The sequence below is a fragment of the Pararge aegeria genome, chromosome 24 (assembly GCF_905163445.1).
Source record: "Pararge aegeria chromosome 24, ilParAegt1.1, whole genome shotgun sequence".
Classification (NCBI taxonomy): Eukaryota; Metazoa; Arthropoda; class Insecta; order Lepidoptera; family Nymphalidae; genus Pararge; species Pararge aegeria.
This window is the reverse complement of record NC_053203.1, coordinates 11446416-11469908: the sequence shown is the minus strand read 5'-3', so window position 1 is coordinate 11469908 and position 23493 is coordinate 11446416. Positions and strand designations below refer to the sequence as shown.

The 23493-nt window shown below is 38.7% G+C and overlaps 1 protein-coding gene across 5 annotated transcripts in view; it reads right to left on the bottom strand.

The window, feature by feature from the left end:
• The window catches only part of LOC120634436 (transcription factor EB), a 162411-nt gene that overhangs the window by 10221 nt on the left and 128697 nt on the right, over positions 1 to 23493 (bottom strand). For all 5 annotated transcript variants that reach the window (XM_039904998.1, XM_039904999.1, XM_039905002.1 and 2 more), the window contains 5 exons: positions 4459 to 4561; positions 3244 to 3351; positions 1282 to 1383; positions 536 to 664; positions 70 to 241 (listed from right to left, as the gene is read on the bottom strand). In XM_039904998.1, coding sequence (XP_039760932.1) covers positions 70 to 241; positions 536 to 664; positions 1282 to 1383; positions 3244 to 3351; positions 4459 to 4561 — 614 coding nt within the window. The remainder of the gene's footprint in view (positions 1 to 69; positions 242 to 535; positions 665 to 1281; positions 1384 to 3243; positions 3352 to 4458; positions 4562 to 23493) is intronic.

Sequence of the window (23493 nt, the reverse complement as noted above, 5' to 3'; positions counted from 1 at the left end):
TTTTTCTTCACAAATGGCTAACAGAAGTGAGTATTTGCCCAGTAACAGAGCTAGAAGTAGTGTACTTACTCATGTTGTGGTTGTCCTTCTTCTGCCGATCCTTGGCCAAGGCGTGCATGTCAGCATCAGACAGCAAGCCGCAATCTCCAGCCACGGAACTGGCGGCGGATGCAGGCTCGGATGAAGACAGGGGTCCAGCCCCGCTGTCTAAGGACAGGATGTCTTCTAGGAACTCATCTGCCTGGTAAACGGATAATTAAACATTATTTAAATTCTGTTTAGTGAAATCATTCAGCAATTATTTACCCAATTACCAGATCTCATTTGATTACAGAAGAGTTAGCTCAGAAAATTTGCCTGACTAATCAGTTCCATAATGCAGCCACCAGCCTGCTAGAAGTATACTGGAAACTTAGTATTTTGTAATCTGACTGTTCGATACTGCCCTGCAAAACGTTGCTTAATTCAACTGCAGTGGACCTCAATGGCAGTTGAATTAAAAAAATCTGGTTATTATGATGTATAGTTTACTTACTTCGGAATTAGCTCCCGCTGAACACAGCCCAGGGCTAAGGAGGCTGGAGGAGGAGCCCCTGTCAGGGGACGGCGCTCGGTTGCCCAGCTCTGGTGCGCTCTGAACTGGCGCGCCTCGGACTGAGCCTACCTGGAAACGTAAAGATAGATTTTAAGTAATGTAACCTGACTGAATGATTTTAAGTAATGTTTCCTGACGATGTCTGAGAATTCTCCATAATGTTCTCAAAGGTGTGTGGAGTCCACCAATCCGCACTGGGCCATTAACCCCTTCTCATTGCGAGATGAGACTCGTGTCCCATAGTGGGCACGTAATGGGTTGTTAAGATGATGATACTTGAATTATGATATTTTTGACTCAAACTTTAAGATTGATGATGTTGACTTTTATGTTCACGATTATCTCGAAGATTTTGTCGACTTCCCTGGCGCAATTGTAAGCGGTCTTAATAATTGGGAGGGTTCAATCCCCTGCAGGGCTAATTTAAGAATTCATTTCAAATCCTATCGGTTCCGAAATGTTTATAAGCATTAAAAAAACTAATATTTCCACCAACTGTACGTAAAATTACATATCGTAGAACACCACCACTGGGTGGTGAAAATATGTTGAGGCGTAGAATGGCCGAGTAGCCAAACGCACACGGCGAAACTTGGAACGCCTAAATACAAATTATGAAATTGTAGTAGAATAATATAAAAAAGATTAGTTCAGTTGCTGGTTTCTTTTTGAACGTGTGTCCTCACCTGCGGTTGCGGCGTGAATGACTCGCTGAGAAACTGTCGCACCTGGCTCTTCTGTTTCTGGATCACGTGATACCGGGTGGGATTCTCCAGAACTGTTCGTACCTGTAATAATTTTTTAACGTACGTTTAGTATACATTGCAGTATAATAATAGCAAATAGCTGTTATTCGCAAGTTTATCCCCGCGTTTTTGTCTGTCTCCGAGATCAAAGTTTTTTTTATTTTTTTTATGCAAGAGAGGCTTGCGCTTGACGTCTACCATACCTGATGGAAAGCATTGATGAGCTTTGGGGCGCGTTTGCTGACAAAATGCCTATTCACTTGTGCCTTAAAAGCATTCAGCTTGTAAGTGGCAGCAAACAGCACAGTGCCAGGAGAGCTTTCCAAACTTTAGACACTTCGATGAAAAGTGCTTCGTACGTGTCGATAGCATCTCAACCACATTAGGATGCCACCGTTTAAGGCGTCTCGCTGTTCTGCGGTAGAATGGTGCCGGAGGAACTTTCGCAAAGATCGCTACAGCTCTGTTAAAACTGCATTTTCTTAAATTTTGCAATCACGTTTTCCGGGTACTTTTCTCCAAGTTCCATCAAGATCGGTGCACAAGTCGATCCAAACACAGACAACAAACAGGCAAATTTGCATTAATTATATTACTAAAAATAGGATAGCATAAAGCAATGACCGATTAATGCTGACATCATAACTTAAAACAATAATTATACAAATTAAAATTAATAAGGCTTTATTGTAGAGTTACGATAGTCAAACAGAGGTCCGACTTTAGACAGAGCAATTGTATACTATGTTCGGGGCAAGGGACGGCGGTTACTGGCCTCAGAAGTAAGAAGCCTACCCCATAGCCTTTATAGACTGTCGCAACGCTGACTAGTCGGCATTTACGACAATATCAAAGGCATTGAAATACTGTAACTATTCACTACGCTGTGGTATTACCTGCGTCGATTAAAATCTATGATTACTAGAGATAATATAGCTGGGTCGTGCTGGAACAGTACGCAAAACTATTAAGCAATTTGTTAAATTCCCGAGAGTTCTTCAATTCAATTACCAACTATCAATTTAGTTCTTACTAGCTGTATAAGGGGACGTTCAAGATATAGTTTGAAAATTAAGCTTAATTCCTCCTAATGTTAAGGATGTGTTGACTTTACAATTTTTTAAAGGAAACATTTTCGAAGGCTGAGAAACGTGCTAAGAGGGTGTATTGCCGATAATCTGTTGTGGTGTGGAATATAAAGATTGATCAAATTATAAATTGACACCATACAGAATCTCCTGCTTTTAGCGAAGTATAACAAATTTAGCTTAATTTTCATAATATACTCGTATCATGGAATTTCGCAAAATAACGCCTGCTTCTATCCAATTTTTTCAACGTTTGAGGTGTTAAACGGACTGCATATCCATAGGTACTATTATTACGAGTTTGGTCATTCGTTTTTCAAACCAACCACGGAACCAATTTTGATGAAATTTGGCCTAGTTAAAGTTGGCATCCTGAAGAAAGCCGGATACTTACCATTTTTGGATCTCGGGAAAGTGAGAGGTTTTCGCAGTATGATCAGTTAGGGCTAAATAAAATCGGGAATATCAGTGCTAGGGGAATCGGGAATAGAAAAGTCCTATTATAGTATAAAGGACTACGTAAACGATAAAAAAGCTTGGGTGTAAATTATTGCTCTAACCAGGTTGCTCTTCTAATAATTTAAAATGACATTGTGAGATGGTGATAACAAAAAAAAAACACCCGGCTAAGTTTGTTGTGGGCTTCTTCTTAGACCAGGACGCGTTTGGAACCCTCGTAGCTTTAGTTTTAAGTTTACGAATGTGGTTATCGCCATCATCTCACTACCGTGTAATTCTTATGTACTACTTGAATAAAGATATTTTTGACTTTGACTTTGACTTTGGTACTAAAGAACGTTGAAGTGAAGCGTACCTGTAAAACCTGCGGGGGTAGTTCGACATGCGGCGTGATCCGCGGTACGTCTGTGGGACTCGATCTGTGTTTGTCTTCATTGTCTTTGGATTGGCCGACTTGCTGCGCCTGAAATAAGTGATACTTAGATTATTTTTCTACATAATAGCTTTTATAATTCCAGTACAGCATGACTGGAATCTCACCGGATTGGTGATGGTGCAGTCTAAGATGTTAGCGAAAATTTGATCGGTTTTTGGAAATTAACAAAGTGTTATACGAAGGCACAGATAGGCTGTCTTTAGATTTGTGCTGATCTCCGTGTCAACAAACTAGATGGCACCACAAGGTCCTACATCGCGCTAGCGATGTTTTCACAATTGAGGGCCACATATAATACAATTTCCAAAGATAAATGGTTTGTCGGTCCCCAAGCAAAACACCAGCTCGGAGGTAGATCGTCCTAATGTAACAATTGAGGTCATCATCAGAGCTCCCGTACAAGTTCCAGACGACATATTGTGTCAACCTCACAAAGAAGAAGAAGACTTTTTGACTATCATAAATGTAAGAAGATAATACTCAATCGTCATCACTTGAATGGCTTTAGTAGCTCAACATACTGTTGTTGTACTGTCCCCACCCGAGGCTATTCCCGCGGGTATCTAAGGGTATATAATGGAGAACGGGCAGCAGCGTCTTGTTCTAAGACTAGCATCTACGGCGATTACAAACTTGCCGGCTGGGTGGTCAAACCTTCCCGATATGTGAGGACGGTTATAGACTATGGATTTTATAGGTTTAAATGAACAGACTAATAAAGATAATTAACTGTAAATTATTTATAGGAATAAATATAAATAAATAAATAAATATACTACGACAATACACACATCGCCATCTAGCCCCAAAGTAAGCGTAGCTTGTGCTTTGGGTTACTAAGGTGACTGATTCATGGTCATCACACAAACATTTTCCAGTTGTGGGAATCAACCCCACGGCCTTGGACTCGGATAGCAGGGTGGATGCCCACTGCGCCAGTCGGCCGTCAATAGGAATGACCATTAACATTTTAATGCGTGCTATTATAACCTGTAAATAGTTGAACATTTATTATGTGACCCGAAATAACGAGTAAATCATAATCTACTGTTGGTTATTCATTATAATTAAATAACTGCATTCTGATGCCGTCACCTCACAAATACGGTGAGGGCACGCTAGTCGGATGCTCACCTGTAATGATTCTCTGCGTAGCTGCTCCTGCGCATGCTCTCGCATCAACTGCTGTTTGAGCTGCGTGCGCGACGTTGGAGTCAGCGTCTTGAACGTGGGAGGGCTGGAACAAAGGGAGAGCGCTGTCAGACATTTTGCTTTAATAAAAAACTTGATGTGTACACAACTACTATTATTATTATATGTATGAACATTATGTATTATCCCTATCCCTACTAATATTATAAATGTTAATGTAAGTTTTTTTGTTACGCTTTCACGCAAAAACTACTTAACCGATCCTCGTGAAACTTTGTACACATATTCTTGGAATTGTTAGAAGTAATATAGGATACTTTTTATCCCGACATTAAGCTCGGTTCCTTTGGGAGAGTTTGACGATTTTACACCATAAGTCCGACAAATTATAACCGATTTAAATAATTATTTTTGTACTATAGAGGTTATAATATGTGTTTAATTTTGCCCAAACTGTGGTTGGAGATAGAGTACAGAACTCCTCAGCGGACAGAAACAATCCCCTCATTTAAGGCTTAGCGATACTGAATACTTCAAAATTTTTAGATCTACAACTAAATTTATTGCCACATCAAAAAACAAAATCAAACGCAGACGAAGTCGCGGGCAACAGCTAGTATATAATAATTATATGTGTAGTATTAGAATTTATAACATGTAGTTTAGTTTGCAATATTTTTATGTAGGTATAAATTTTTATTATTGCCGCACCAACCCGTTCCTTATAAGAACTACTTTCGCCAAAGGTTGTCTTGGAGAGATCGCTTTAGCGATAAGACCGCCTTTGCGTGACTAAACTAGTTTTTTATTATTTTTTATTTTTAATGTGTTTCCTCACTTATAGGTCTGTCGAGGGACACACATAGTTTTAAGTGGGTGCAAATCCCAAATAAACACTCCATTTTCTCTGTCAAAAAAAAAAAGGTGTGAAACCTCATGCGCCTTTAATTACACCGGCGACCACGACTCCAGACCGCAAAGCAAAGCCGTTTATCGGCAGAAATAGAGGTAGTAGTTTTCCAGACCTACTCTGTCACAAAGAGCTGTACTACTGCATACATGATGCCGCGTATAGATAGATAGATGCAATTACGGTACGGGTTTAATGAAACTGTCATACCATAATTGTATTTCGCTACCATCATACAACCGGGTATGATGGTTCGAGGAAGAGGTGAACCGCCGAATCCAACTCGGATGGGCAGCGTTCGGGAAACTTCGTGACATCTTTTCATCCAAAATCCCTCAGTGCCTAAAGACTAAATTCTTCGAACAGTGCTTGTTGCCAGTGTTAACTTACGGAACTGAGACATGGTTGCTAACTATGGGCGTCATAAGAAGGCTCAGGGTCACTCAGCGGGCGATGGAGAGAGCTATGCTAGGAGTATCTCTACGTGATCAAATCAGAAATGAGGAGATCCGTAGAAGAACTAGAGTTACCGACATAGCTTAGCGAGTCGCGAAGCTGAAGTGACAATGGGCAGGGCAAATAGCTCAGAGAACCGATGGACGTTGGGGTCTTAAGGTGTTGGAATGGCGACTGCGCACCGGTAAGCGCAGAGCAGGTTGGGAGGAGCTCCAACGAGGTGGACGGATGACATCAGGCGAGTCACTGGGAGCCGCTGGAGGCAAGCGGCCCAGGACCATGTATTTTGGAACTCCCTACAAAAGATCTATGTCCAGCAGTGGACGTCGATTGGTTGACTTGATGATACCACTAGGTTGCAGTTTTTATGTAGTAAAAAAACACATTAAGCAGTGGTCAATAAACAACACTTCGGCATGTCTCCGGCACTCCGGGTCAAGCGTGATCTGCATACAGATTGTTTTAACAATAAGTAAGTACATTGTTTACCAACGCACCGGCAGAATTGTGATGAGATGTTATTGCTTAATCAGTTAGATCAGTTTTCTTTTTTTGCGGATGCCAAAAATAAAGTAATAAATTATGTTTATACACGTATTTTGAAGTCGTGCAAGCAAGGTTCCTTTTACACTTTCAGTTAAAAGTTTCGATGGGAACAATTTAAAATTTTATTAATTTAAAAAGCATATACAATTTCGGAAGCGACAGCATTTGAACCTACTGACTTTACTTTGTCTGTCTCAATCGCGGCCTGAGCGCTTTACCCTTTTAAGCTACGGCTCTCCTACCGCCAATGCCGAAATTAGTATATATGTCTTTGATATCAGTCATAAAGCGATTGTCAAAAAAAACGCAAAAATAAAAATTTCAAAGTTACTCTAACCAAAATTTTATACGAGTACACTTTTGCTAGTTCTTTATTAAAGTTTTGGATTAAAATACTATATTATAAGCTTGCAGAGTGTTTACAACTGAATATGTTGATATTTTTTTTGGTACTAATTAATACTGATATTTCCTCAAAGTGTAGGTTATGATGAACTGGAAGAATCCTAGAGTGCGTTAAATATTGGCCCTGACGGCGATCGTACCCGGGACCTCCGCTAATAAGACCACAGCTCTCACCGCTGCGCCATGGAGGTCGTCATGTCACGATCACAACGGTTTTAATAGCAAGTGGACTAGTTGAGTGATATGACATGAACGCAATCTCCTTCATACGCGCACGTCACGGCTGCCTTGACCGCCAATCAAACCGACTCTGCGTACGCGCACCGGACACGCTCCCATTGCATAATGCGACTAGCTATACCTAACAGCCGTCTATGCTGAAAATTAACTATGTCTTTTTTTAAGATATCTAAAAATTTATGATTATCGACGACCTACCTGCCGCAGCGGTGATCGCTGTGTTTTAAGTTGGACATCCGCGGTTCGATACCCGGCAGAGGCAACCCGGGGAGGCTTTGGCCGTGCCTAGTAACCACCCCACCGAGAAAGACGTGCCGCTAAGCGTTTTAGTATTCCGGTGCGATGTGTCGTAGAAACCGATTAGAGGTATGCCTACAATACTCCCAAACAGGTTAGCCCGTTACCATAATAGACTGCATCATCTCTTACCGCCAGGTGAGATTGCAGGTAAGGGCTTAGTTTTAGAGGAATAAAAACATATTATTTTTTCTAATCAGTGTGTGGAACCATCGTCTATTATAATCTTTAAAAAACTTTGTACACTTGTTCTTGGAAGTGTTAGAAGTAATTTAGGATACTTTTTATCCCGATATTAAGCTTGGTTCCTTTGGGAGAGGGGATGAGTGTTTGACGATTTTACACCATAACTCCAACAAATTGTAACCGATTTAAATAATTATTTCTGTACTATAGAGGTTATAATATGTGTTTAATTTTGCCCAAACTGTGGTTGGAGATAGAGGAGAGAACTCCTCAGCGGACAGCAGCAAACCCCTCATTTAAGGCTTAGCGATACTGAATACTTTAATTTTTTTTAGAACTAAAACTAAATTGTATGCCACATCAAAAAACAAAATCAAACGCAGAAGAAATCGCGGGCAACACCTAGTTTGCTTATAAAAGAGTGCTGCTATTGTGTGAAGTACCACTTGGCTTAATGCCACAACACCTTAATCCTTGAGGGTCAAAGTATTACATTAATTTTCGCGAAAGGAATTAAGATTCAACACGCAGTACCCCTTTCGCGATTTTGGTACTGTTGATACTACGCGGCCGAAATACCTTAATGATATGTCGAAATAATAAATAACTCACGAGTGACGAATGCTATCTAGAAGGCAAGCTTACTCACCGGGAGTAAGCCCAGCGGGCCAACAGCTGCCTGACTTAATAACTTTTTACAAAATGTATTACAAAATGTATTATTAGTAATTTACATTGCGATTATGTATTACGAAGCATAGTGTCGAATTAGCACCTAAGCTACGCCATTTTTTTCTGAGTCGTGGCTGTGGGTTTGAATCCCGCAACTGGAAAATGATTGTCTGATGAAAATTAATGTTTTTCAATGACTGGGTGTTTATCTGTATATTATAAGTATTTATGTGTATTATATTCTATTTCTATATATTAAAAATATTCGTCTGCTATCTTAGTACCCATAACACAAATTACGCTTACTTTTGGGCTAGGGGGATGTGTGTAATGTCGTAGTACATTACTTCATTTAATTTTGGTTCTGGATGCCTTGGTCTTGTTCTTGCGTTTTTGCAAGACCAAGACCAAGAACAAGACCGCGTATTTTTAGCAAGACCAAGACCAAGACTGACCGTGCAAGACTTGAGCAAGAACAAGACATAGCCTGCAAGACTCTTGCGTCTTGCAGCTAGGACTTAGCGCTATTTCACGGAGTAGTTAGGTGTAACAGTTCGGTGTATAGGTAGGTAGGTACGCTTAGGAATTCTATGAGACGCAAAAAACTATATCAAAGAATATGAAAAACTGGACCTATGCGCATTACGACTAATACCATAAACATAGCGAATAAAAAAATATCTATTAAAATCAAACTGAGTGCATGCATAGTTATGTTTTAACCATCGGCACTTTGATAATGCGGCATCAAAGGTTTTGTACTTACTTCTCAAAGAAATTTGCCGCTTTTCGGAAGTACATGGTTATGATACACGCGCCGGCGGCTTCTTTTGAAATCTAAAACAATCGTTGCCGCCGCGCCGAAATCATAACATTTGACACTATTCATGCAAAATAATTTCGAATTTTAAGAGTACCTACAGGTGTTCCAAAGAATAAATAAGTTTCAGATTGGTGATTTTAGATTGGTGGAGGACGCATGAGACAGAGTATCCGATTTTATCGAAAATGGCCCGTGATTTTCTCTCAATACCTGCAACTTCAGTACCTGCTGAGAGGTTATTTTCTAAAGCATCATTAGTAATTAGAAAACATAGAAATAGGTTAAGTGATGAGTCAGCCAGATGGTTACTTTGTATTAATTCTTGGTCAAAAGAATTGATATAAAGTATCATAACCTAATGATAAAGCTGTTGATTTGTGTTGTATTTTATTTTTTATTCAAATAAATGATAAATCGTAAAACTCTTTTATTAAATTTCTTATAAGTTGAGGGTTCAATCTCTTTCTAGACAGATAAGTATTGTTCTTTAAAATACAGTCAAGTTATTGTAATTAATTTGTTTTTTTACATGTTTTAGCAAATGTAAGCTTATAAATCATAAATGTTTATTAAGAAACAGTTACTTCCATGGAAAACGACATATAGGTCAGTTGATTTTTCGAATTTCTTATCAAATCTTCAGTTATTTATTAATCTGCTTGATCTTTACTATGGCTATGTTAATTCAAGCTCACAATGTTCCAATTCTAATACGTTTTTCTAAGATTTAAAGTAAACTTTAATAAATAGTAATAGACTAATAGGTAATTGCAAGACTTGCAAGACTCTTGCTGCAAGACCAAGACCAAGACCAAGACTGGGAGCGCAAGACCAAGACCAAGACCAAGACCAGGTGTATTGGCGCAAGACCAAGACCAAGACTGGCTAAGTCTCGTCTTGTTCTTGCATTTGGGCAACACTAACAGTAATGTCCCTAGTATCGTTCTATATGTATTTTTTTATTGTTTGTCTGGTAGGAGGGTTCAGCCGTGGTTAGTTACCACTCTTCCACCAAAGACGTGCCACTAAGCGATTTAGCGTTCCGCTACGATGTCACGTAGAAACCGTTTAGGAGTATAGGTTTAATATACCTGCCATACCCGTAGGTTATCCCGTTACCATCTAGGACTGCTTCATCACTAACAGTATTACAGCATGTCAACAGTCAAGTCAACTTGTAGTGCAACAAAGAAAACAAATTTCAATTTCATACAAATCGTAGTTTACTTTTACGCAATCGAACACGTAAACATAGGTAGTCGCACACCGCTGCCGCGTTACTAGATGCAGGACCGACGACACCGGCTCTGTCTATTTCATCTGTTTTCTATGATAAATACACTCCAAAAGGTGGCTCAAGGGTAATCTGAATTTTGGATCACGTGCCTATTAGATGACGATTTAAGCTATTGTTTGCTTGATGGACTGTGGACAGATGAATGAATTATGACTTGCCTTAAATGGTTACACGTGTCACAATAAACAACAGTGTACACCAGCAAATTTTAAATAAACAAATATTTTTGAACGGGATCTGTAAGCAAACGTTATAAACGCGGACAAAGAGTGAGTGGGTACTTTTTATTTTGTGAAATTTTCTAATATTATAATTTTAATAACGTGAAAGTGAGCTTGTCCATATTCTTTCACGCAGAAACTGACCCATTTAAGACAATAGTAGGGAAGTTGGGACACACTGAAATGCTGAATTTCAAAATTAGAACGCCACCACTTTTAGATTTGGGTGGCCGATAGATTTCTCTAGATAGATTTTCGAGATAATCATAAAATTCTGAGGGTTCGTGGGAGTCTATAAACTCAAAACTTTTTAGTAGTAGGTAGAAGAGCTTTTTTGACAGAGCTTCTAAGGGAAAATAATAATAATAATAATAATAAATATACTATGGCAATACACACCGCCATCTAGCCCCAAAGTAAGCGTAGCTTGTGTTATGGGTACTATGATGATTGATGATTATTTTTGTAAATAACTAGAGTACCCAGCCCGCTTCGCCGGGCTAGATTTTGCTTTATTTTATTTAAACAATAAACTTACATCTTTAATTTTTTAATTTAAGTCTCATAATATATTAAATCATTTATTTCTATCCGTATTGATTCTTTTCTATGCTAATCTCGAGCGGGTGAAGATCATTATCTACACCCATGTACACACAATAGAATATCATCATAGTAAAAAAAACTGTATTTGACAGTTTGACAGTTCAAAAATAGGAGTGCTCCAATCGTCACCAAACTTTAAAAGATTACTCGCCAGGTCAATCCGGAGATTCCCTGAAAGTTTCATTGAAATCGGTCCAGAAGTTTCGGAGCCTATACGGAACATACCCACACACTTTATCTTTTATATAATTAGATATACATAAATACTTATAATATACAGATAAACACCCAGACACTGAGAAACATTCATGTACATCACACAAACATTTCCCAGTTGTGGGAATCGAACCCACGGCCATTAACTCAGAAATCAGGGTCGCTGCCCACTGCGCCAGGCGGCCGTCTATGTAATATATCGCCAATTCCGTTGTAGTTGCCGGCGCAGTTACAGGCGCTAACACCTACGTCTCAGATTGATGGACACAGGGCGAAACTTTGCAGGACGTTTCTCTCGCACAACCTTCAAGTGGCTATGTTTATAGGCATCCATCAATCTGAAGGGGCCTTTGGTTGGTCCATAAAGGGAATTGTGCACTTAGTACGGAGGTTTCGCTTGGCGTGAACTTCTTCTTCTTCTTCTTTTTCTTCACATCAACCCATTGCCAGTCCATTACAGAGCACGGGTCTCCTTTCACAATGAGAAGGGGTTAAGGCTGTAGAAAGCACTGTTAAAGCAAGTGATATTTTAATAACTTAAAACGCAGATAACTCAGAAAAGTTGAGGTGCGTGCTGGGATTCGAACACAATGTGCTATCACCGCAAAACAATATTAAAAATGAATAGCTTAAACCAACAGGAATTAGAAAAAAATTGGCCGTCTGTAAAGTCGGCTAACTAACGATAGTTGAACGTTACAACGTCGTAAGAAAATACTGATGGAATGGTTGCATTTTTCAAAAGAAAATTTTAATTTTATTTTTTTGATAGATATCATCGTTGTAAAAACAATTGACACCACATTCACTTTTCACTGCACTTCATCCTTGCCGAAAACATGTAAATGTATTATTGTATAGAAGCTGTCCACGCGGACGCATCGCTCACTCAAGTAGGAGAGAGACAGATCTCGAATGCGGAGGCCGACTGTGCCCCTTTGTCGGTCGTTCCGCGCTCTCGCTTGCACTTCAAGCCTTGAATGGAACGTCTCAGAGCGAGGTAACGCCGCATACGTCATGTTTTTTCGTGCGTGCAGACGGTTCCATCTAATTATAAGACGTTTACACGTCAAAAATAAAAGTTTTATGTCCTGCCAGAAGTATTAATAAGTTAGATTAGGGGAAAGTCAGAGAGAGTATTATTAGTGAAGTTTTAATCGATTTAAATGAAAGTAATTTAAAATCGATTTTGATTTTTATTTGTAGAATTAAGTAATTAAGTTTTTTTATGCTGGCAAGAGGATCGATGGAAATGCCAACCGGAAAATATGATTGAGTGAATAAAATATCAATTAATTGAAGTTTACAAAAATGACTATTGCCACTACCGGATTTTACAAATATTCAAGTTTAAATAAAGCACAATTTATGGTGTAATTGCTATTTTCTAAGAATTCTATTCGTTCGTAGATGTTTCGGTTTCGGCCTGAAGCCGAAAAGGAAACCTAGAGAGTAGAGAAGGGCTCTAGCCCTAAGATAAACTAAAAAATTCTGGATAAATTCAAATTTGAAATTCAAAATTTCTTTATTCATGTAGGCCTATCACAGGCACTTATGAAGCGTTCATATATATATGTTTACATAATTGTAAAGGGATGGTGATAACTGCGTTAGCCAACTTAAACCTAAAGCTACGAGGGTTCTAAACTCGCCCTAGTCTAAGAAGAGCCCACAACAAACTTAGCCGGATAATTTATTTTTGATATCACCATCTCACAGTAAATTTATATTAAGCTATGAAGCTAGAGCAATTCACAACCAAGCTTTTTTTATCGTTTAAGTAATCCTTAATATTATAATAGGACTTTTCTGTAAGGTTACGTTTTATAATTATTATATTACGATCGTAAATTTAAGGCCTAGGATGTGTGATAAACTTTTACAAATAGATTTCCGAGATCTTTTTAAAATACTGAGCGATCGTGGGAATGAAGTCCGCATAGTCAAAGAATGCTTCAGACCCATAACTCTGAAGTGGCAACACGCACTGACAAAACTCAGATCTTCATTATACTTTGTAGATATTGACATGCCATATTATGAGATTTCAATTATAAACCTTATTATTAATAGAGAAAAGATTCATTGAGAGATATGCTCGCAGCTTCCCATTCGCATGCCTTGAATACTGAATCAAGATAAATTAGTTTCTTCTATTCTAATCTTCAAACAATTGTACAATAAATAATGACTTCCACAGTTTATTAGTACAGAGCAGGTTTTCACAGAGCGCGCACAATAGTTTTATTCATCGTCATATCAACCGTTTACCAGCCTACTGCAGGGCACGGGTCCCCCACAAGGGGTTATGGTCGCAGTGCGGATTGGTGGACACCACACACCTTTGAGAACATTATGGAGAACTCTCAGGCCAGCAGGTTTCCTCGCGATGTTTTCCTTCACAGTTGAAGCATTGTATATTTTTATTACCCAAAAGGAGCGATTTGCTCTAGTCGGAGTCAACAAAGACATGCCTTTAAGCGATTTAGTGTTGGCGTAAAATGTAACGTAGACACCAATTATAGTTAAGTTAAATAAATAATAATAATTCGACACTACACACATCACTGTTTAAAATTCATTAATATGACTTTCACATTTTTTAAATATTTTTATATGTTAAATAGAATAATTGAGATTAGAAAATTGAAGGTTAGATCAGCACATGTCAATACAACCTTGTCATTCAAAATTGTAGAATCTCGCATTCGTCAGAAAACTTTTTACTAATATTATATGTATATTACAAAAGTAATAAATAAACAAGTAAATTAAGAGATTTTCAAAAAACCTTTGCATTTAATTTTTTTTTTCTTCACTTTGCTATTCACAATTGATCCGTTTGAAAATAATGGAAATAAATAATCCTAATTGACTATGATATTTGCCACTAGCTGGCGTATAAGTCAAGTAGCGTGGACTTAAGCGTTACTTCCGTCAGAAAAAAAATCTGAGTTACTCCTTAGTAGCGTCTAAAGAAGTTTTATTTCAAAAAAACTTAACTTACTTAATTATGACCTAAACCGCAGCATTAGTCTGCGGCTCGTCCTTGTACCGCGGCACGCTAACGCGGCGTTCACGAGAGTCTGATGAAAATCACAAATATTACAGTCGCCTTCAGCGTCACATGTCGCATGCCACCACTTTAGGCAATTTACGCTTATTAATAATAATACGATGTTGACGCATCACGTTTAAAACGTATGTAACTGCTTGTAAGTTATCGATTACGAAACCTTTACAAATTACAAGCAACCGGCGGTCAGGGCTCCAGAGTGAGCAACAGAGGCTCCTCCTTACAATACGCGCCGTTTCAAGGACTACTGCCTTCTGTATCCGACCCTTGATCCAACAACCAAGCGAAAGCTTCTTAATATGTTGGTCGAAGCTTTTCGCGAGAAGACCATTGACTGAAACGGCGAGCGGAACAATAACGGCCGACTCAACATTCCACATGGCGGTAATCTCGTGAGCAAGGTCCAAGTCGTATATCTTGATATACGATGTTGACGCATCACGTTTAAAACGTATGTAACTGCTTGGAAGTTATCGATTACGAAACCTTATAATATTTTTTTAAGCTGAGTAGAAGCTGAGCGTTCGTAATGTTTGATAGGTTTTAGCAGTTTACCAGTTTCTATGTTTTTTTTTATCAATAATTAATAATCTTTAGCTATTGAACAAGAACTCACTATAGCTCTCATTTGCCTATGACGTCTCGAGTGCGGCCATGATACTATTAAATAAATATATAATTAACAATCTATATGGGAAAAATCTTTAATATCTGCTCAAATAAGATATTCTCCGGATGCTTCCGAAGATCATAGGGCAGTTTTCCAAAATAAGCCGAGACAATATGCTTATGTTATGAGAAATAAGATAAATTCAATGGCATAAGTTTAATGAATAAACATAAGAATCATTGCAATAAAATATAGTCTGTATCGATTTGAATCGATTAAAAAAATCATGCATCGCTATTGTTTACAAAAGCCCTTTTTAGGGTATGCTCGGAACCATTTCTACAAAATGCTGACCCGTGTGCATCAATCTGAGGAGTACCTAGTCCAATTCAGCTGCCTGTGTTGTGTCTGGGCCTGCTTGGCAGCAGCACAAGCACACACGAGACGACGACCCGAGCCCGAACAGCGAGCCCGGACGAGTTCTGTCACAAAAGCTCCACTACTACTTAACCTTGGAAATAGACTTACTCACTCCCTAGGTCCTAAACCTCTAGCTTAGTAAAGTCAAACTCAAAGTCAATTGTCATCATATCAACCGATAGACGTCCACTAACGGACATAGGTCTTATGTAGGGAGTTCAAAATTCCACTGTTTGTGCCGCTTGAATCCAGCGGCTACCTGCGACGCGCCTAATGTCGTCCGTCCACCTCGTCGGGGGTCGACCAACGCTGCGCTTACCAGTGCGGGGCTGCCATTCCAGCACCTTGGGACCCCAACGTCCATCCCTCCTGCGAACTATGTATCCTGCCTATTGCCACTTCAGCTTCGCGACTCGTTGAGCTATGTCGGTAACTCTGGTTCTTATACGGATCTCCACATTTCTTTTTTGATCACGTAGTGATACTCCATCGCCCGCTGGCAACACTGGCAACACGCACCGTTCAAAGACTTTTGTCTTTAGGCACTGAGGGATTTTTGACGAAAAGATGTCACGAAGCTTCCCGAGCGCTGCCCATCCGAGTTGGATTCGGTTGAAGTCAATATTAGGGGTGCACAGTCATTTTATTTTTTGCCAGCATAAGAACATTTAGCCCAGTGATTCCCAACTCAATTTGAATTTCGGGTGGCCGAGTTCGAATCCCAGCACGCTCTTCCAACTTTTCTAAGTTAGGTGCGTTTTAAGTAATTAAAATATAACTTGCTTCAACGGTGAAGGAAAACATCGTGAGGAAACCTGCATCCCCGAGAGTTCTACATAATGTTCTCAAAAGTGTGAATAGTCCACCAATCCAGGGCCAACGTGGCGGACTACGGCCTTAACCCCTTCTCATTGTGGGAGGAGACCCGTACCCCGTAGTGGGCCGGTGATGATGATAAATATGTATGGGACATTAATAGAATTAGGCTAATAGTAATTCTTAAAAAAAATGCGTCTCGATACCAAGTAGGTACAATTTATTTTAGTATTCAATACATTTATTTTTTGTACAACAAAAATAAATTCTAAATTGCAACACATTTAACTTAATATAAGTGATGACAGTGTGAAATCAATTGTCACCGCTGGTAGTACACGAGCGAGTTTTACGTCATACCGCTGTCCATTCATGACGCAGCTTATCTATTGTACAGTTAAGACTATCACGCTTAAGGCAGCGGTGCGCTGTGATTACCTTTTTTTTTATTTTTTATAATTAATAATGCAAGGTACACATCGTACAAAGTGTTGCCGTGTGTCCATGAACCTGAGGTGTAGATGTGAAGACTCATTTGTCTGTAATTACAACGGCAACCACACCCAGTTGCGACAGTGCTGCTTAGCGGCAGAAAGAAGCATGGTGATACTTCTCTGGACGAGCTCTGTCATAAAGAGCTCTAAAATTACTATTTAACTTGCTGTTACCCGCATTTTTCGTCCGCGTATAAAGTTTTTTACAAATTCCATGGGAACCGTTTATTTTCTTGGGACGAAGAGTTTATGTTACTCTCAATCTTTCAACTCGCTCTTTGATTTGAGATTGATTGCTTAGTTAGTAAAGGAAGGAGAACCAAACGAATATATCGTAAAGTATTTTCGTACGCAAGTAAAGTTAGCTCTATGGTGGCGTAGAAAACGGGTTGTAGGAAGATTCTCGCGAAGCAATGCATTACGCTGTGACCAGCTGTAGAGTTGAACTTATAGCAACAATTTTAGATCGACACATTTCCATTGATATAGCAATATTCATATATAAATACTAAAATCACTTTATTTAAATACCTATTTTATATTCGTGGTGAGGAAAAGAGCCTTTCCTACAGTTTTATATTATAATATGGTGCCCAGTGGCGTGCATATCATACATGCACAAAAGCACTGCATACCCAAATATTTTTATATGATTCGTATTGGAGGGGAATTTTTCCTTTTTATGCCATGTACTTGGTTTATGCATACCCTGGTCAAAAACCCTGTGCACGCCGCTGACGGTACCGAACCGTTTAATAACGCAAATCATCATTATAATCATTTCAATCCATAGATGAATAAAAGATTTATTATTATTATTATGCCCACTGCTGGATCCTATGTCCAGCTGTGAACATCTGTCGGAGGTGTCAAGCGACTCCGTGACTCGCTTGATGTCAACCTTCCACTTTCTATTTTTAGTGCGGGGTCACAACTTCACCTCGGGACCCCAAACGTTCTCAATTTCACTTTAGCGATTTTGGGAAATAAGTGACCTTTTGTAACTTACGCATTGGATCTTTGAGCTGTGTCGGTCGGTGATTTTTCTGCGTACCCCAACTGTACACTTGCTGAACTGTGATGCACACCGACCTCCAGTAGACGTCAAATGATGACACAAGTACGTCCACGGATATGACATCGCGTGATGATGGACGATTATCATAATTCAGAAGCTCTACTCTTGTTCCGCCATCATTAACTTTACCACGGCAGTTTGCGCGTGTGTGATCATTTTTGATGATAAGTGATGATGCAGTCTAAGATGGAAGCGCGGTTATCTAGATTGTAGATGAGATTTATTATGACAGTTGCGTGATCCCACAGCAAAATTTAATTTTCGATATAAGCTTTTCCCGCGGCTATAGCTGCGTTTACTGTATACCTAAATACCTGATAGGTTGCCAAAATACAAACTATTGAGTGATGACTAAAAACGGTGTAAGCCTAGTCGTTAAAGGTTCTGCTTTTCTCGGGGGTTCTAGTTCGATACCCGAGATGCAACTTTGACTTTTTTATTTTTATTGACACACAAAACAGATCATAATATAACATAAACATAAGAGCAACAACCAGTAACAATTCGACGTTCAACTTTTCGGAGCTATGTTCTTAATGACTAGGTTGCCTGGAAACAAGCCGATCCGCTTTCTTCTCACACAAGATAGAACAAAGATTGTTAAATTGTAAAACGATGTTGGAAAAGAGCTGCTGAGTTTCTTGCCAGCTGACGGCCGATTGGCGCAGTTTCCAGCGACCCTGCTTTCTGAGTCCAAGGCCGTAGGTTCGATTCACACAACTGGAAAATGCTTGTGTGAGAGCATGAATGTTTTTCAGTATCTGGGTGTTTATGTATATCCTGAGTATTTGTGTATATTATTCATAAAAATATTCATCTTAGTACCTATAACACAAGTTACGCTTACTCTGGGGCTAGATGACGATGTGTGTATTGTCATAGTATATTTATTATTATTATAATTAGCTTTCTCTCGGTAGAATCTGCCTTCCGAACCGATGGTAGAGTCACTACGAACAGACATACTTGACGTTATTTGAGGTATTTGAACTTTAAAAGTTGTCTCAAGGAAACTTGGTTAGGACACCTGCATGCCTGAGAGTTCTCCATGATACTCTCAAATGAGTGTGAAGGCTTCCAATCTGCACTTGGCCAACTTGGTGACTACGTTCTAAGCCTTCCTTATTCTGAGAGAAAACCCGTGCCCCGTAGCCAGCCGGTGTTGATATCAATGACTAAATATATTGGTTTGGAGTATTCATGCAGAGATCGCGATAAGATAGTTATCACAATATATTAGTTATAGATAGTTATTATACAATGTTATTTAATTACTATTACACTTTAATATTTGATTATAATTGATTAGTTATGAAGTTAGAAGCCCGGCGGCTAGGAGCTCGACTTCACTTTCGGGAGGCCTAGTTCGAATCCCACCTCTAACTTTTCAAAGTTATGTGCGTTTTAAGCATTCCGTGGGAGGAGACCCGATAGGGGGCCCGTAATCAGTTGCTAATAATTTTAAATGACAATATGAGATGGTGATAACAAAAAAAAACACCCGGCTAAGTTTGTTGTGGGCTTCTTCTTAGACCAGGACGCGTTTGGAACCCTCGTAGCTTTAGTTTTAAGTTTACGCATTTGGTTATCGCCATCGTCTTACTACCGTGTAATTCTCATGTACGCATCAAAAGTGCCACTTATGGGCCTACTTGAATAAAGATATTTTGGACTTTGACTTGATTGATTCTGTATATTGGGGTACACCCACATTTTCTATCTGAGTTAGCAGGAGTTGATATTTTACGAGGTTGGAAGCTGGTTTTTAAACATAGTATTCAAGCTTTGCTTTATTCAAAATATTATTAACTTTTTTGTTGCTTTAACATTTTTATAAGAAGTAGGTTTTTCTTTGTTAAAAAAAATCTATTTTGTATGAACTAACGTCATATTGCGATCGTGTTGGCATGTGTGGAAACTGCGAATCGTTGAGATAATGCGGAGACGATTATAACGTCATAATGCGGCCCATTCATAAACGTCCGACCTTGTTTTCCGTCCACTAAGCTTTTGATTATCACCACTTAAACCTACTACGATCTGATATCATCCCAGTTTCTGATACAAACCGTTTAATAAAATGTTTCCTAAGGTAATTTTGGACCTACCAATGCATAAGTTTAAAGAGTATGTTAAAACACATTAATTACAGCGAGGTTACTATACAATTGATGAATTTCTTAATGACAAGGTTGCTTGGAAGCATCCGGTTCCGCCATCTCTCACAAGATAGGAAAATGAATATAAAATGTGAATTGTTGATGTTGGAAAAGAGCAACTGCTGAGTTTCTTGCCGGTGGTAGAGTCACTACAAACAGACAGATTTGTCGTTTCAAAAGTGCTTTCGTTAGGCCTACTTGAAATAAATGACACAGAGGATACAAACCGCAGAGCTAGCTTGCGTGCCACGGGCAAAGTATTTCTAATCTCGTCATTAAATTTCTCGTCTATGGAAAAAACGTATTTTTTCCATAGACGAGAAATTTACCCGTTTCTCGTAAGAAACGGGTGGAGATAATTATCTCGTGGAACGCATGCTAGCCTTTCAGGTCTGTATAATCTAGAGACCTCACACGTTATATCCTTAAGGGCCCACCGACTATTTATTAGGCTTTAGTTATACTTTATGTTATTAATTAAAGTCACCTCGTGTTTGCCCTACTCCGCTTCGTCAGCGGCCGGATGCAAGCGATTTTGCACCTATTACCTCACATAATTAAGTCGATGTTCCGATAACATTTGCATATAATGGCCGCGCGTATTTAAGTTTGTTCATTCATAAATAGAAATCTCATTGATGTTTAATTGGTCGTACCGTTTCGTTGCTGTATTAATGTTGGTTTTATTACCACTTGTAATGCTATACTATGAAGCGACTAATTTTAGATATACAGCCTTGGGCTCTATTTTGTTTTCTTTGCTACGAAACAATAAACAGAGATATTATTGGGGTCTTTTCCACAGTATAGGCCAATTATTCCTTGGTTCGCTCCGGCGCGGCGTAGAAGGGGGTATGACAGCGGCAGTTTTCCGCTCGTCAGCTTCCCTTGGCTATTGGGCGAGCTACTATACAACGTGTAACGGAATTACAAAATAATGCTAAAGGGTGCATTATTATTGTTTGAATGAATGAATGAATGAATGAATACACTTTTATTGTACACCACATAAACATAACAAATTAACAGTAAAAATTTAACAAAAGGTATACAATTTGGCGGCCTTATCGCTACATAGCGATCTCTTCCAGGCAACCAAAGGCGTTAAAAACAGCTCAAGAAGAGAGGTAGGTGGTGCATTTAACTGTACTGTGTTGCAAATAAACATGCATAAACCTATATATACAAATATAATATGTACATATAACAAACTTACAATAAAATATATAGATAGTGATAATAATTTATATATACCTATATAATTATTATCAATAATAAATAAATATATACAATATTGTCAAACCACAAATAAAACAGAAGAGAATAGGCAAGTTAAAGATCCGCACATGCAGACAGAAAATGATCTTTGACAAGTTTTTTAAAAATGGTAATAGACTGTGCCTCTCGGATTTCAAGAGGCAAGGCATTCCAAAGCTTAACAGCCTGAACAGTGAAAGATCGGTGGAAGAAAGATGAATTATGTGAAGGCACCCTTAAGATCAATTGTTCATAAGGAAACACCCTGTAAAAATATTAAATGAAAAGAAGCATATTTATTTTTCCCTACAAACAAATTCAAAACATTCTAAGTGTTTATTTTTGACAACCCTATTGAAGATAAAAGACAGACACGTGCATAGTTACTACGCTACTTACCTAATAAAATGACAGGAGTAACTTTTTTTGCATGTGATGTTAGGGCTGTATCTGAATTTTTCAGTAAAAACTAAGGCGATGGTTTACTGAAAAACTATTAGCGTTTCGTTTTCACAGATAATTCTAAGAGACAGTAAATATTGAACCTCTAAAATCTCTGAAGTGTAATTTCGGTACTCATTTACAAGTCTTTCTAAGCACAGAATTAAGAACATACGGAAACCGTGTACACGACTAATATTGAAGCATCAGAAACCACTCCACTTTAGTATGGTTTCTCGAACAAACGGTTAGTCACTTCATACCATTTAGCAGTTGACAGTAATTTTTTACCTCTAATGTTCTAAACATTCACTATTCGGAACACATTATTCGGAAAATGTTTGTGAGCTAGCAACATTCCACGTTAGTCTGAAGCGGTGATATAATTGGAATCCCAGCACGCACCTAACATTTCTAAGTTATGAACGTTTCAAGACATAAATATCACTAGCTTCAACGGTGAAGGATAACTTCGTGAAACTTGCCTACCTGAGAGTTCTCGATAATGTTCCCAAAGGTGTGTGGAGTCCACCAATACGCACTGGGCCAGCGTGGTGGACTACGGCCTTAACCCCTTCTCATTGTGGGAGGAGACCCAGTAGTGGGCCGGTAATGGGTTGATATGATGATGATGATGTCTGTACCATCACCTTTGAAAAATTAAAAAAAAAACTTTAAAATTAAACCTTCAAATGTCCCTGTACAAAACCTAGGTATTTAAATAAAGTGTTTTTGATTTGATATAGTTTTATTGGCCTTGTCTCAACCGTCGCATGCCACGGTCAGTTCTACCATCGCATGGCGGCGGTGGTAAACGGTAATGACCATCATCCAGCGATGACTGTTGTGTTTGACGCGGAAGCAGGGGTTTCCTGTCATTATACAAATCATAATGCGATCGTGTACCACTAATACTGACCTATTGGTTTTTTATTTACTTCAATAAAGAGGAGACGGTGCGCGTGCGAGCAGACACTGAAAAACATTTGCATATGTAGGGAACATTTTATTGTGACGTTATAAATGAGTACGGCTTATGTAGCATAGGTTTTGTGCACAATTATTTAAAGAAGGAACCCTAAAATGCATACTTGCGTAATTTACACTAAAATCTATAATCGTGTACACATTACACAAGCAATGTCATGTCATTACTCTAATTAAAATAAGTTACAAATTTTTTAAATGAAATGTAGTAGTTATCTAAATTAATGTGTAATTTCAATAAATTATTAACTTAGATACGACATCCTGTTTATGCGAAGATAGTTGTGAAATTTACTGTAGCATAAAGCTTCTATCACACGTGATTCGACTATATTAAATAAGTGTTTATGATTTTTAATTTATATATATTAATTGGTATTAAAATAATCGGAAAAACTGACTAATTGATCAAACGGTTAGCTATTTGGCGGCAGATTGGCGCATTGGGCAGCGACCCTGTTTTCTGAGTCCAAGGCCGTGGATTCGATTCCCACAACTGGAAAATGTTTGTGTGATAAACATGAATGTTTTCAGTGTCTGGATGTTTATATGTATAAGTATTTATGTATATTATTGATTAAAATATTCGACAGTCATCTAAGTACCCATAACACAAGCTACGCTTACTTTGGGGCTACATGGCGATGAGTGTACTGTCGTAGTTTATTTCTTTATACTACGGATCTCGTTCCTCTGAATTCGATTTCAAGGTTTGGGCGAAAATACTTTGTATTGGGATGTCTTTATCATACCAACTCACTATAGGGCATGGATCTCCTCCCACAATGAGGAGGGCTTTGGCCC